The 15,886-nt window shown below is 36.8% G+C and overlaps 1 protein-coding gene across 1 annotated transcript in view; it reads left to right on the top strand.

Moving 5' to 3' along the window:
- The first annotated feature begins 515 nt into the window (after positions 1–515).
- uqcc1 (ubiquinol-cytochrome c reductase complex assembly factor 1) overlaps positions 516–15,886 on the top strand; it is a 31,108-nt gene continuing 15,737 nt past the window's right edge. Inside the window, exons 1-6 of the mRNA XM_073870484.1 lie at positions 516–743; positions 1,019–1,125; positions 2,721–2,820; positions 3,453–3,525; positions 3,899–3,956; positions 5,422–5,530. Of these exons, the coding sequence (XP_073726585.1) occupies positions 669–743; positions 1,019–1,125; positions 2,721–2,820; positions 3,453–3,525; positions 3,899–3,956; positions 5,422–5,530 (522 nt within the window). The 5' untranslated portion in view covers positions 516–668. The remainder of the gene's footprint in view (positions 744–1,018; positions 1,126–2,720; positions 2,821–3,452; positions 3,526–3,898; positions 3,957–5,421; positions 5,531–15,886) is intronic.

Here is a 15,886-nt window from a genome sequence, read left to right as displayed (position 1 = left end):
CTACTTGCCCTGAATAATGAGTAATTATTTTAAACTTTATTTAATTCTAGGTGTCATTCTGTGGTGTTATCATATAAGACAAGCTTTTTAAAAAAATAGTATAATTGCATTTTCATTTTCAATTGCATCATTGATATGAGCCAGCAGAAATTGTATAATAATTGTTTGGTAAGTTTAAAATGACTGAAAAGATCTACGGTGATGACATTTCCTCTGATGGACAAAAAGTTATTAAAACCAGGCGAGTTCCCGTATCTATTTATTGCTCCAATCAATATTAAACCATGAAAAAATTAAGATAACCACAGATCAATAATAATGGTTTACATTTTAAAAGCCATTTTGCACACGTTTGTTTTCTTAAAAAAATATTACAAATAATTGTTATTTTTTATTCAACATTGAAATAAATTTTGTTTGATTTATATTATCCAAATATTTTAAAATCCTATGTGTGATGGCTGCTGTTGTACGATCCATAAGCATCGGAACCATATGCACAGAGGTAATTTCCACACGGACTGTTTTAAGTGCGGGACAAATGCTTTTGACATTGCTGGAAAGGGGAGGGACGAAAACAAACTGTTAAACAACGTGTCACGGAGTAAAACTCACAGATTCACGCTTTACAGTCACAATATTTTACTATTGTGACTTTTAGCGGAATCATGTATCGGCGACCCCTGCAGTCGGCCGTCAGACATTTATTAAACGCTTCAGGATCAAACGCTGTCCTCGGAAAGGTAAAGCTTAAGTCACTTAAGTTGTTAAAGTACTTATAGGATATAACTAACAGTAACAGTTAGGGTCATATCATATGTGTTTGAATATGTGACAGTGTTTCATGATTTTACGAGCACCTAGATGTTAGGTTTGCTTAGGTGTCATGTGCAAACTTTGGCATTCATGTTGCTTGCTTAACATTGTGCATGAACATGCCATTAAATAAATTAGTAAGTTCATTTTGTTACTGTGACTAAACTAAGTAGCAATTGACATGTCATGTTTTGTTTTCTAGGCCATTGAACAAAATGTATATCAGGTCAGGGCTTTGGTGGCTTGCCGGATCACAGCAGGTGTCCTGAGTCAATGTCGAGCACTTCACAGTACAAGCAAGTTGTGTGCAGTTTTATCTCTTTCTCAGACCCCTCCTGTCCTCTTCCTTAAGGCTGGACAATCTAGTCCACAGAGAGGACTTATGCTTAGTTCCAGACTAAAATGCATGTCTTAACTGAAAAGTATTTGCACTGAGATATCTTAAAATACACTAGTCAACATTCGAAGTGGATCAAAACCTTTAATAAAAGTTTACATAAAACCAATCCCTAATACCCATTCTTGTCTTAGGACAACTTTGATAAACCTTTTTGATCCACTTAAAATGTTGACTAGTATATATCAGTGCCATTGTTTTGTCCCAAGATCCACAGCAGTAATGTTTTTTTTCAAGTCACATTTATAAAGATACTTAAATGTCCTAATTTAATTACGATTTAGTCCTGGTTTGATCTAAGCATTGTCTGTGAAACCAGACCTATATGCTTGTTCTTAATAAGCAGTAGTATCTTAAACAAATTAGATTTGATTAAGGTTTTTGTTCAACTAAAACTAGGATATTAGTTTGTTAGTCCATTTATTTTATGTTTAGTACTATCAGCTTGGTTGTTGTTAGTAATAATTTAGTTCTGTTTGGTTTCTTTTGGACTGACGTATTGCTCAAAAATAAAGGTAATGGGTTCGAACCCAGGGGAACACACATGCTGAAAAAAGGGATAGTTTAGCCAAAAATGAACATTTTATCATCATTTACAAAATAAAAACAGGTTTGTATCAACATGATAGTGAAAAAATGATGACAGAATTTTTATTTTTGGGTGAACCGTCTTTTAAAATATGTGGTTGAATGCACTTTAAGTTAAAAACATCTGCCAAATGCATAAATAAATATGTACATTAAAAGTCATTCAAAAATCCTAATATGTCTGGTTAAATACACCCAAATACAATTTTGTGGGTTTTTAAGCAATACATATAGTGAGTCGCAATGAATGTTGCTGAAGTCTATAGGGCTGCATAATGATTAATTGCAACTAATTGTTTGCAGAATAAAAAATTTTGTTTACATCATATATGTGTTTGTCTTGTGTATAATATTAATGTGAACATAAATACACATGCATGCATGTTTAAGTTTAAGAAAAAAAAAATATGTTAAGTATTCATATTTATATATAATGTAAATGATATATAAATCAAAAAAATTGTATATACACATGTAAATATTTTTTAAACACATACATGTATGTGTGTGTATTCATATATGCAGAATTATTATACACAAAACGCACACATATATGATGTAAACAAAAACTTTTATTCTGCATAATGATTAATTGCAACTAATCGTTTGCAGAATAAAAATTTTTCTTACCTAATCCTGATCGATAGTGCTGCTAATAAGTTGCATTTCTCTTTCAAAAATTGACTACGACAAACATTTTATTGTTACACTAAAGTCACGTCAGACACTGTCATCTCAATGTAATGTACTCCACAAATGCTCAGCTGTTACAGTTCCTGTATTAGAGATTCACAGAGGCATGTATTAGACACTATCTATCTGTGAGTTTGTTTGTGTGTTAACTTTGCTCTAGATACACATGTATGTCATTGTTCAGTAATGTCAGTTTTGTTTCTATATTATGCTTGCAGTTGTGTGCTGTCAAAGAGACCGCACAGGCCACAGAAGAAGAGGTGGGGGCTTTTACCAGATTGATTGAGGCCATGGGCTTCACCGGACCACTTAAATATAACAAATGGGTAAGATCTTTATCTCTTGTTTTTTGAAGTATAGTGTTGGGTTCATCTGATTGTGTTTTCCACGGAAACCATAATGGACCACTTTTCATTTTTGGTCTCCCACATTTGATAATCAATTAAAATCCAAAACAATTTATGACGAGCTGTCGTGAAAATGTCTGCTTCACATTCTACTGCAAAATATAAAGGTTTAAGAAATTTTTTTTTGCTTAGAGAAAATAAAGATTTTCCATGTCACAAAATAAATATTCTCTCCAACAAAACTCCCATGTGAAATATCATTTAAATTACAAAATATTTACTGTGGTGGTTTCTACAGTAATATATGAATTTGGGCACCAACTTAAGGAAAATAATAATAGTCCAAATTATCAATATAAACAATATTTTTCTTTTTGTATTTTGTGCAAAATGGATATGCCTTCACGACAGTCACCAAAAAATGAAATTAACCAAGTTTCATGTCTCTGCAATAGAACATTGTAGTTACTGGCATCTTCAAATGCATTTCCCATGACTCGTGAGTGGATGCGATTACATTACATTGGAGTGTCTAAATGAGTTTCTGTTTTTGATCACACCAAATTGAACGACTTTTTGATCGCATGCATCACAAATGTCTCTTTTTGCAGAAAATTAAGATAGCCGCCCTGCGCATGTACACCTGCTGCGTAGAAAGAATCAACTATGACGATTTTTTTGAAAGTAAGTATTTTTAGGTTTTTCAAAGTAGCCATAGAGGGGGTGGGGACAAAAAATATTTTTTTAAACCTATACACACAGTATTATGCATTAAAAGTCTTGCATCACTCTCGTTTACATTTTTGAACTCCTAACGTACCTCATTTCAGCTGCAACATTAAAATGTGCATTAAGGGACTGTTTTAGGAGCACCTGAAATATTTATGTGGCCATTTACAGCTGTGTTACGCTGTTTTCTTTAGCTGAGGAAAAAACAGGTGGAAACCCAATAGCAGTTTTTGAATCCAAGCCAAAGTTTGCATGGGTTTGGCTACATGTTGCATTTTCCCTTTGCCCATATATAATGCCTTGTACTCCTCTTTCTCTCGTTTCCCAGAGTGCTCTCTGCCTGACACGCTCAACTCCTGGTTCCTCGTGGCACAGCTCCATGTTTGGTGAGTTTTTGGGCAGTGTTTCAATGTGAACGGCAACTTTGTGCCATGCAAGCATTTTCAAAATGGACCTGTAAATCTAAAGGTGCCTAATGCATTCAGTTCATAAAATTAATCTGCTGGGTGAATTAAAAATGGCATCAATCTGAAGAGTGCTACAATTAGGAACGAGCATTCTGAGTAATTTTCCAGTTGAGTACAATTAAAATGGCTGAATAATGATCATGTCACAATTCATGTTACTGCTGAATATCATTGTATTATTTCATTTATCGTTCCCCCATTATTATGTTTACTGGTGACATTTGCTTATGTAAAGGGTACTAATGCACATGTGAATGGGGTTGTCCGAGTTTATGAAAAGATGTGATGTCATCAGAGGGATACTGATGATTAATGGGTAGTAGTTTGGGTGCTAACACACTATAGGCATCCAGTTAAAGGCACTTTGTGTTTGCAAGTGCAGTCGTGCATGTGCATGGTGACTAACCGTGTTTGCAGAGTAATTGGGAAATCTTTCTGTCTGAACTCACCAATAGTTTACACATGCATGTAATTGGTTGCCTTATTTAATCATAAGTATTTTTCTGTGTTTAGTTTCATGGAAAAATCTGTTGCATACCGTGCTGTCAGTTATCAAAGAAAATAATTTTTGTTGTATAAAACACTGGGAAATGTTTCACAGTAATACACTACTAATTGTAATTGTGTAGTTTAACATCAGAAACGTCAAGTTCATATTTTTGTTAAAGCACTTAAGTGAATTCCTTAGTGAAAGTGTTTGTTATTTGATCTCCTTGTTGGAGTGGGACTTAGTTTTAGTGGATATAGTTCTGGTTATGTGTTAATGGTTATGTAATTCCTCCGGAGAAAGTATGTTTCGTGTAAACAGTGCCCTACGGCTAATACGTCACAGTCCTTCCTGTCATCCTTTTGGGAATAGCAGGCAGATGAAACCAGTTTTTTTGTGGTTGAGACATGAGGTGTGTTAGCAGCACAAAGGTCATGGGGTTCGAATCACCGGGAACACTCATACTGATCAAATGTAAAACTCGAATGAACTTTGAGTAAAAGTGTTTGCCATATGCAAAATGTGAGTTGAATAATTGGGTCCGGGTTAGTTAACAATTACATCAGCCTGATGCTTAGAGTAAAAAAATGTGATAGTTGCATATTTTAAATTTAAATTACAGTAGGTTATGTTTGCGAACTATGGCCACATTTATATACCCACGCACCAAGAGAGGAGTTAATCGATCTATAGAGCCGAAGATGTACTGAATGCATGAATATTTCTTCACATGTGCATGTCAGCTGGTTGGATATAACAATAGCACGGATTTCCGACGTTTACTGGTCGTGCATATTTTGACGGAGCATAGCGTAACACAAGCACTTCTTTCGGAAACTGCTTTCATGCTGCCTGGATTTTCTTGACTAAGCACTTTGCTGTGATTTGCTCCTGTAGGATGTGTTTGGTCCGGATGCGACAGGAAGGCAGGGCTGGAAAATACATGTGCCGTTACATCGTCCACTCCATGTGGGAGGATGTGGAGCAAAGGAGCAAGATTATGGGGGTGAGTGACATCTAACATAAACTTCTCTTCTCTTTGCATTAGACATCATGTGCTGTAAGTGTCCTTCAAATTTTGACAGATGGGATACTGGCAGATTAATCTTACAATTTTTGGCCATTTTAAGATCATGCACAGTGACTTACTGTATAATTATGATTCATACACATTCGTTATTTTAAGTCTTTCCCCGCCAGCATTTTTTTACAAAGTTGCCAGCCAGCGTCAGCATTTTTTATGATTTTCAAGTTTAATGCCCTCCAGAAAATGTTCTTCTTTAAATATTTAAACATACAATATATCAAATGAAAGAACAGACCCTCTGCTTTAAAAAAAAAAAGTTTTATCCTACCTTCATTTGTTCTCTTTTTATCACCTCTCAAATATGGGTAGGTTTCTTCAAAAATAAAAAATTTGAGCAAAAAGCTGGGATAATTGCGTTTTGTTAAGGATTTTTGATAGAGATCAGATTCAGAGCGATACTCAAAACATACACGTAGTTTGAACTGTTTGCCCTAAGGGGTTGCTTCTGGGTTTTATCAGTTGGATAAGAGCGCCACCTGTTGAATAATAGCGGAAAAACTGATTGCCGGAAAAACTTGTCTTTGGCAGGGAAGTGTTTTCTCTTAATTGACGAGTTAACTCGTCAATGGAGGGGAAAGAGTTAAGCAATAGCTGTCAATGGAGAATAAAAATTTTCTGTTTTAAAATATTTTACAGTAAATTTTACTTTTACTATACTAAACAAAACAAACGGTGCACCAAACAGTAGTCAAACAATGTTATTAAAACACGGCCATACTTAAAGTTATAGTTTACCCAAAAATGAAAATTGTCATAATTTACTCACCCTCATGCAGTGTTCGAATTATGTCAAATATTATGGGGGTCCCCCCATCCTTATAGGGTCACTGCGATTTCACAAAGTAAGATGTGATCCTGGATCAACATTTTTTGTTGCAAAATGACCCTTAACTTAACCCTAACCATTTTTTACCCCTCAAATAGACCCTTTCACGGTTCACGTCACAGGCTATTCCCATTGCGCATGTCGGGGTCAGAAAAGTCATTACAGCAGATTGAGTTGCGTATTATTCGGTATCATCAAAAATGCCTACTTACGTCGTGGGCTGTGAAAATCGCACCAGGTCTTCCATTAAGTTTTCGCGATTCATGCAGAATCTCAAAAACAAGCAATTAACGTGCAGACTGGAACAATGCAAATATCAAAGAGGCTTGTGTTTGTAGTGCTCACTTCATTTGAGGCAAGTCATCATTTTTCAGCCCTGTTAGATTAAATTATAAAGCCTAAATGGGATGAACAGTTCGACCCCATGCTGCGCGCGCACCCGATAGTCATTCAATGTTTACAAACCTTGAAGGGGTCTATACGTGTGAAATAATAGTTTAAGAAGTTTTTAAAAGCCACTAATCCTAAATTGAATAGTCAATTCCTCCAGAAAACAGCGTGAGGCGCACTTGAGTGTTTACATTTATCTCAGACAGAAATCTTCAGGATTAGTTTATTGCGAAATTGGGACGAATAATGGACAGTACCGCCTTGTGGCAGCGCAGCACGAGAATTTTAAATTCATGTTAGATTTTAATTCAATAAAAACCAGTGGACCCCCCTAATTGGTCCCTCAATGCTTATAGGAGGTCCGGGACCACCCTAGCCCCACCTCAATTCAAACACTGCCCTCATGTTTTTCCAAACCTTTAACAGTTTCGTTATTCTGTACACTAAAGAAGATATTTTAATAAAATATCAGTTGCCGGCCCCCATTGACCTCCATAGTATGAATAATTAAACTATGTGTGGACCATCACTTTGTGGATGCCATCATTTTCATTTTTGGGTCACCTATCCCTTTAATGTGATGAGTTACACCTGTGGTTACCCTGCTAGGACACCTGTGTTAACTTCATACATCAACTATAATTCACCTTCATATCATTGGCATTTTATTGGCAATAGGCCATCCTGCACGCTAGATATCTGCCATCAGGCGACCGCTAATCTACAAGTGTTGTGAATGAAGTGCTAGGTACTTTATTTTTTTAGGAACACCCTGGAATAGATGTCTGCTCAGCCAGATGTTTAGCAAGGCCGTCAGCGTACCAAACGTTATGGATGTTGATCTAGTCTGCTGTTTGGATATGTCAAAAAATGAGGAAATAATAAAGGATATATAGTGAAATACTGCCTCCACACACACACACACACGCAGTGTTTCGGATGTAAAGACTACGCTCTACAGACTGTGGAGACATTTGGAGCTGAGCGCTGTCCAGCGAAGTAGCAAAAGGTGTTTAAATCTGCTCGAGGTCAGTTAAGACGACATGCTTCTGAGAGTGTGTATGTGTGCGTCTTAGAGAAAGCCAACACAAGGCGCCTTAGGGGAACCGCTGTCAAAAAGGGTGGGAACAATCTTCAGCCCAGCTGTGAAAACAGAAATCTCTCTCTCCTTCTCCGCACTTCTGTTTGTTGACATCCTTGCGCCTCCATCTCAATCTTAATAATAGGACTGAATTAGTATTACTTTGAAGGGCGAGCATAACTCGTTCCAAGTCGATATTAACATATAGCGCGCAGCCCCAATAAAGCGACCCGGGTCATGTATTGCGTAACCCCGTGAACTAGTTAACACGAACCAGATCAAACCAGTGACGGCTAATCAGTCACTTCAGGCTTGAGAGCTGGACGCAAGCCAGCCATTGACAGATTTCATTCGACCGTCTGTAAGAATATTAGCAGTTTTGAGTTTATTTATCCGAGAGAGCGGCTCTTGCGTTTATGAGTTAGGCGTGAGGATAGAGACGGCTTTGTTTTGGGAGACTTCTAAGGGAAAGTCTCGGGTTTGACTAGCGGGCAATAACAACGTCGGGTCGTATCACACAGGTTGTCTGGTTGTGGTTTTGGGTATTCGTGCTTAACTTTGTCATATTGTCTAGATGATACAACAGCATATTAACCCATAAGTTAGCGTTAAAACCATTTTGATATAATTGACATTTTCCCATGTGCTATAAGTTATGTCAAAAAGACTGAAAGCTTAAACTGGAGTGCTTTAAATGTTTGAGTTTGTGTGTTTTAATGAAATCAGCACCTCTCTTATGCCATGACTTTTTCCATAATGTCACTTTTCCCCTCACGGAGAACTCATAAATCAAAAATCACTATTTATTCGTAAAGGCTTTTATTGTAATCCTCTCGGTTTTCGGGTGCTTGTTTGGCTAGTAGGATTTTATACGCTTATTATCAATTCAACATTGAAACTGCAGGCTGTACATTAATAATAAGGGCCAGATTATATCTCCTGTAGTACAAGCCAGAAGTGTCGAAATCATTTTAGGTTAAGAGTCAAATTGGATAAAAATCGCTTTTACATTTTGGTGTACCTATTAAAAGTGGATTGTCTGTTGTATATTCTTATATAATATTGGGATATATATATATATATATATATATATATATATATATATATATATATATATATATATATATATATATATATATATATATATATATATATATATATATATATATATATATATATTATTATTATTTTGCTTTTTTGCATTTTTTCAGTGGATTTTTTTTTTTTTCATTTTTGGGATAGGACATGAAATATATTAATTTAATTTATTAGAGTGCCTTAGATTACATTTCTGTGGAAATTATTGTAAAATTCACTAATAATTTGCTGTTATTATATTCGCTAATTTTGTAATTATTTTAGGTTTCATAAAGCGTTTCATTTCCAAATTCTTTGCTAAAATGTCTGTATATATTTTTATATTTAGTGTGTTGCAAATTGTTCATTAACCAACTAAGCAATAAAAAAAACATTAACTACACTGTAAATTAAAAATGACTTTAATTGGTAAAAAAAATTTCAACTGAAATTTTCTCACTTTAAGTGAAATTTTTTTTGTTCAAAAAGCTTACGTTTTTAAAGTGTCATTTAAAAAAAAATTACCTTACATTTTTTTCTTAAACTGAAAAATTTAAGTTGAAAAAACATATTTTTAACTATAAAAAAAAGTAAATATAAAGTACATTTTTTAAAAGTCGCAATGAAATTAAAATGAAACATTTTATATAAACTACATTTTAAAAACTATTTTTTATTTTTAATATTAAATTTACTCCCATCCTCGAAATGTTTTCTCTTTACTTCTGGGAAAAGATTGCAGTGATTAGCAAATAGCAACATGACCCAACTTTAAAGGATTAGTCAATTTTCTTAAAAAAAAATCCAGAGAATTTACTTACCACCATGTCATCCAGAATGTTGATGTCTCTCTTTCAGTCGAGAAGAAATTATGTTTTTTGAGGAAAACATTCCAGGATTTTTCTCATTTTAATGGCCTTTAATGAACACCAACACGTAACAGTTTTATTGCAGTTTAAAATTGCAGTTTCAACGGAGTTTCAAAGGACTCTAAACGATCCCAAATGAGGCATTAGGGTCTTATCTAGCGAAACGACCGTCATTTTTGGCAAGAAAAATAAAAAATATGCACATCCAAACCACAACTTCTCCCCCACCTCCGGCCGTGTGACGCGCCAGCGCGACCTCACGTAATTGCGTAATGCTGTGGAAAGGTCATGTGTTACATATATGAAACGGATATTTGCGGACCATTTTAAACAATAAACTGACACAAAGACTTTAATTAGTATCATTGCACATACAACAACGTCGGAAAGCTCCTCTTTCTCCACACTTGTAAACACTGGGGCGTAGTTTCGCATAAGTCCTCTGTGACCTCTTGACGTGATGACGTATTGCGTGAGGTCGCGCTGGAGCGTCACATGACCGTAATAGACGAGAAGTTGTGGTTTAAAAGTGCATATTATTTTTCTTGTCAAAAATGACAATTGTTTCGCTAGATAAGACCCTTATGCCTCGTTTGGGATCGTTTAGAGTCCTTTGAAACCGCAATTTTGAACTGCATTGGGACTGTTACGTGTTGGTGTCCATTAAAGTCCATTACAATGAGAAAAATCCTGGAATGTTTTCCTCAAAAAACATAATTTCTTCTCGACTAAACAAAGAAAGACATCAACATTTTGGATGACGTGGTGGTGAGTAAATTGTCAGGATTTTTTTTAAGAAAATTGACTAATCCTTTAAACGATCCAATCAGTTCTCGATGGACGAATTCAAGTCAAGCCCACCTTTTTTTTTCAGAAGCCGTTTACTCAGATATACGTCATTACGGGGAAAATAGGACAAACGCTAATTCCATTTCATGGCAGCTTTAAGTAGATCCAACTTTCACTTTTACAGCCTAAGTGAAACGCTCAAAGCTCTTTCACATATTTAAAGAAGTTAAACGTGCGTGAAATGGAAAAGACGCTTGATTTTTAAGTTGTATCGCTGCCCAGCGACTCTCTTCCATCACGTGTGCGTTTTTGCGGAGCGTGTGCTTCAACGAGATGTGATGTTGAATGAGACATGACTGGAGCTGGGGTGCGGTGGGCGCTTTGGCTACGGTTATGTTTGGGACCGAGACATCTGACCCCTCGGTCCTGGCATCGGCCATCGAGTGGCACCGTAGAAAAGTGACTTCATTTTCCATTGCAGTCTGTCAGTTTTCTCTTTCCTTCGCTTTCTGGTCTCCTGCAGAGTTGGGTCAGCATCATTGCACACACATTAACAACAAGACAACAATGCCAAGGTCATCTGCTTGTTGAGTTATACGGTAGTCCCAAAAAGTATTTGAATGCATAAAAAACACTAGCATTATATAAAATGTCAAGCGAGAAATACCACATAAAATTTGTATGCCAAACACTTTACAAAAAGATGTTATAAAACAACAGACTGCGTGTTGTTTAAAATGTTTTTGAACACGCAGTTAATGTGATGAACTGCACCTGTGCGTACTCGGCCAAGACACTTGTGTGAACTTGAGGGGAAATGACTTCATGCATCCACTAAAAATGACCTGTTGGGTAAGCGTCATTTCAAAAAAGACTAAACCAAAATGATTGCTCTGAGAAAAACTGTACAGATTTGAATGCACCTGGTTTTGTTGTCTAATGCAATTACTTTCATGTCTTCAAAAATGGATTTTTGGGCCATTGTGTACCATCTGGAATAATCACATTATTCCTGTTTTTACAAATAAAGGTATCTGTCCTGTTCCCTTGTTGGGTGGACCCAGTTTCTCAACCTAAAAAAAAAACAAAAAAACTGTGTTGACATGTAGCTTTGAGTTATGTGTTAAAAGTAAAGTGTGTAATGTTTTTCAATGTTAATGTATTTTCTTGCCATCTATCCAAGTCTGGTATGCAGAGACAACTATAAGGTCAACCATTTAACATTTGGTGACACTAGTGGCTCAGAAATTACACTCTTAACCAAATTTTTTATGTTAGTAATCCAATAATATCAAAAAGAAACATTTTGTGCATTGTAGTTTCTTGTTTGGACTTAAAGTCGCCATGAAATATCGTGACATATATCCCATTGAAATGGCTTCTAAAAAAAAAAAAAAAAAAGATGGCAGGGCTAATGATGGTGTTGCTAATTGCTGCGTTTTTTTTTTTTTTTGCGAAACAAGTTTCTGAGAGCATGCCCTCGCGCCATTCTGCGTGACTAAAATTTAATTTGCACAGGACTTTTTAATTTTTTTTTAAATTACATTTATTTTTTCTATATATTAGTATTTTTGTATTCTGTATTGGTAGTGCTGCTGGAAATTGTATCTACACTGTAAAAAAAATCCGTAGAAATTACAGTGTTACTTGCAGCTGGTTGCCGGTAACTTACCGTAGATTTAAATTTATGTTATTTACTGGCAACATTTGTTCAAAGTTAAATGAACATTAAACATTTACAAGTCTTTGTCTTTACAGAGTAAAACTAAAATAACGACATCAAGCAAAGCATTCTGGGAAACTAAATCTGAAGCAAAAAACAGAAAATTGTTGATTATGATTTCTGGTTCCCAGAATGATTTGCATGATGCTGTTAATTTTAACAGTGTAACTAACTAACTGACAGAAAGTAAAGCGAGGTAATTTCGAGGAGGGGAGGAGATTAACATTTTGATGAAAAATTATGAGGTCACATTAATTTTTAAAAAATAATGAAGTGCACAGATAAATCATTTATAATAAACACTACAATATTACATACAAAAATAAGAATAGTAAATTAAGATTTCATGGCTACTTTAAAACATAAGGAGTATATCTACATTGTAGATATAATACTTTTCTTATTTTATATGGTGTTTTAGTAAGCAGTCTTTTCACTCTAAAAAATGTTGGGTTGTTTTAACCCCTAGTTAGGTCAAATTTGGACTAACTCAACTGTTGGGTTATAAATAACCCTACGCTGGGTTGAATTATCCTAACTGTTGGGTTTGTCCATATTTGACCCAACTAGGGGTTAAAACAACCCACATTTTTTGTGTCATCTTCTCATACAGCATAAAGCTTGATATGAGCTTTCGAGTGAAATGACAAGTAAAATTAAATTTGATTAAGTTTCATCAATTAAGTCATGTATTTAGATACCAAATACAATTCCACAAACTTTTTTACAATACTTGCTAATATACATCTTAGGAAAATTTTCATACACATATCTTCTTAACAGCTCTATGAACATTACAATACGATCACAAACAAACAGAAAAGTAATTTCAGATATGTAAAATGTAAACGTGTGAGTCGGAGCCGATGGTGTAGTGGACAGTGCATGTAGTGCAGACGCACTTTCGGCAACCTGAGTTTGATTCCTGGCTCATGGTCCTTGGCTGACCCTGTACGTTGCTGTCCTCTCTTTGCACTGTCTATCAAATAAAAGCAAAATGGCCCAAAAAATAACTTTAAAAAAATATAAATGTGTTAATATTGTAAAGAAAATTGCAATCCTATTTCATCAATATATTTTTCCTTGTATTTATACTGTTTTTCTGTATGTCTCGACTGTATGTACTCGTATATGTTTACAGTAAAGTTGCTTTGCAACAATGCACAATTGTGCGAAGTGCTACAAAAAAATACTTTTGAAGGAAAATTTGATTCGCAACAATATAACACCCTTGCATTTCTTCTGTCACATCATTATTACCACATAATGAAGTGATAATGGAATAAGCAGAGCATGAACAGGTTATATTTGTGGATGTAACTGAGAAGATCAGTTCTGTGTAGACTGGCACACATGCTACACTTTGACCTGACGTGGAAGTCTGTTTTCACAGGTCAGAAGTGAGGAGGTATTTCCTCTTGCGTTCGACACTGAAAACGTTATTTTTTAAGCTGTGAAAAATCGTGCGTAAATGGACTGTAATCAGCACGGCTGACAGCTTCGTAACAGCTCCGCCTTACAGGATCGGGATCTGGTTACGGCGCTGGAAATAGATGCCCCCTGCTTGCTCAAACCTTGGTAAGTTAGGTTACCACGCCTAATTGTGCTAAAATACTTGTCATTTGTGCTGTGTTACATCAGCCCCCCTTGAACTTTCTTACACACATACACAGTCAGGGAGTTTTTCTAACCTTTAGTAATGACGGTAAAGTGAGATATGACACTAATTTGGGTTGTGAAGGGCCAATTTTTTGCTTCTCCAGCAAGTTTTGGTCCCTTGGCCTGATTGGTGCTGGGATTAAATATCCACGGCTGGTTTTACCAACCTGCGTCACAACACTGGAAAGGAGGACAAAGAGACTAAAGGCTGAAGTATAGTCCATTGATATGATGCCTACGCAAGGGTCCACAAACATTGTGCGTGATGCAAGTACACACGTACTGTACACGCACCCACCAACTTGTTTGAAACCCTGTGTACATTGTACGCGTGGGTCGCGCACATTGTACGCGTGGGTCGCGCACATTGTACGCGTTGGTCGCGCACATTGTACGCGTTGGTCGCGCACATTGTACGCGTGGGTCGCGCACATTGTACGCGTTGGTCGCGCACATTGTACGCGTTGGTCGCGCACATTGTACGCGTTGGTCGCGCACATTGTACGCGTGGGTCGCGCACATTGTACGCGTGGGTCGCGCACATTGTACGCGTGGGTCGCGCACATTGTACGCGTGGGTCGCGCACATTGTACGCGTGGGTCGCGCACATTGTACGCGTGGGTCGCGCACATTGTACGCGTGGGTCGCGCACATTGTACGCGTGGGTCGCGCACATTGTACGCGTGGGTCGCGCACATTGTACGCGTGGGCAAAAAAAAATAGATTTTTCAATTAATCGTTTTTTAAAACGTGGTCGATTCAGAATCGAATCTCAAAGAGCAGAATCGATTTTTTTCTTTCAAATTTATTTCTGCAAACATTGAACGAAAGATTAACGTTAATCGAATTACTAGTCTTCTTCACTAGATGTCACCCTCTTTTTTGCCTTGCGCGATGTTACCAAGGAGCGAGAGGCAAGCCTGTCATTTATTCATTCAGTGCTTAAAATGGCGGTTTCAGGTGCTTCATCGATGTAATTAATTACCCACTTGTAAACTGCTGTTCACTGTTCTTTTTATTAATATAGTATTTGTATTAAATCTATATTCATTGAGTTGAATCGAGAATCTAATCGATTGATAGCTTGTGAATCGAAATCTAATCGATCTGGAAAATCTGAAGCGATACCCAGCCCTACGGTTGCGCACATTGTACGCGTGGGTCGCGCACATTGTACGCGTGGGTCGCGCGCACTGTACGCGTGGGTCGCGCACATTGTACGCGTGGGTCGCGCACATTGTACGCGTGGGTCGCGCACATTGTACGCGTGGGTCGCGCACATATGCGTATAGACAACTGTAGTGTTTAGCATAGGAAATGCGTATGCTTTGCAAGGCTGTGCGTTAAATTGCATACATGTAAAAAACAAACTATACTCTGGTCTTGAGACGGATGAACAAGAGAGTACATTAGCAAGTTACTCATGTACATTAGCAAAGATGCAAACGTTGGGTCCGTGTTGACGGTCCCATTTTACATAAAGCTGTTCGGTTCAGTTGAATCGGATGTGTTGTGATTCTCTTTAAACTGTGAAATTTTTGTATTTCGCATTAACATGTGCAGAATGTGTTGCCGGGCCATAAGGGAGAACAGAGAAAGAAAAGAGCGTGCGGAAAAGACGACGACAGGGTAGAAGAGTTAAAACGCAGCCAGATGAGATTGATTATGTGCAGGTCTGTGTAATTATGCACAGGTGCTTTTCTGCCCCATGCGTTCCCGAACACACACACATGGTGACCCGACGCAATCCGAGCATGCAGAAAACCCGACATACAAGACTTCAGAATAAACACATTTGTTTTGAAAAATCTCCTAAGGGCCGGTGATATTTGTGTGCGTGTTTAGATTCATGCGGATCAGA

The sequence above is a fragment of the Misgurnus anguillicaudatus genome, chromosome 8 (assembly GCF_027580225.2).
Source record: "Misgurnus anguillicaudatus chromosome 8, ASM2758022v2, whole genome shotgun sequence".
In the NCBI taxonomy this organism is placed as follows: Eukaryota; Metazoa; Chordata; class Actinopteri; order Cypriniformes; family Cobitidae; genus Misgurnus; species Misgurnus anguillicaudatus.
The sequence above is the reverse complement of the archived record's forward strand: the minus strand, read 5'-3'. Positions and strand labels throughout refer to the sequence as shown.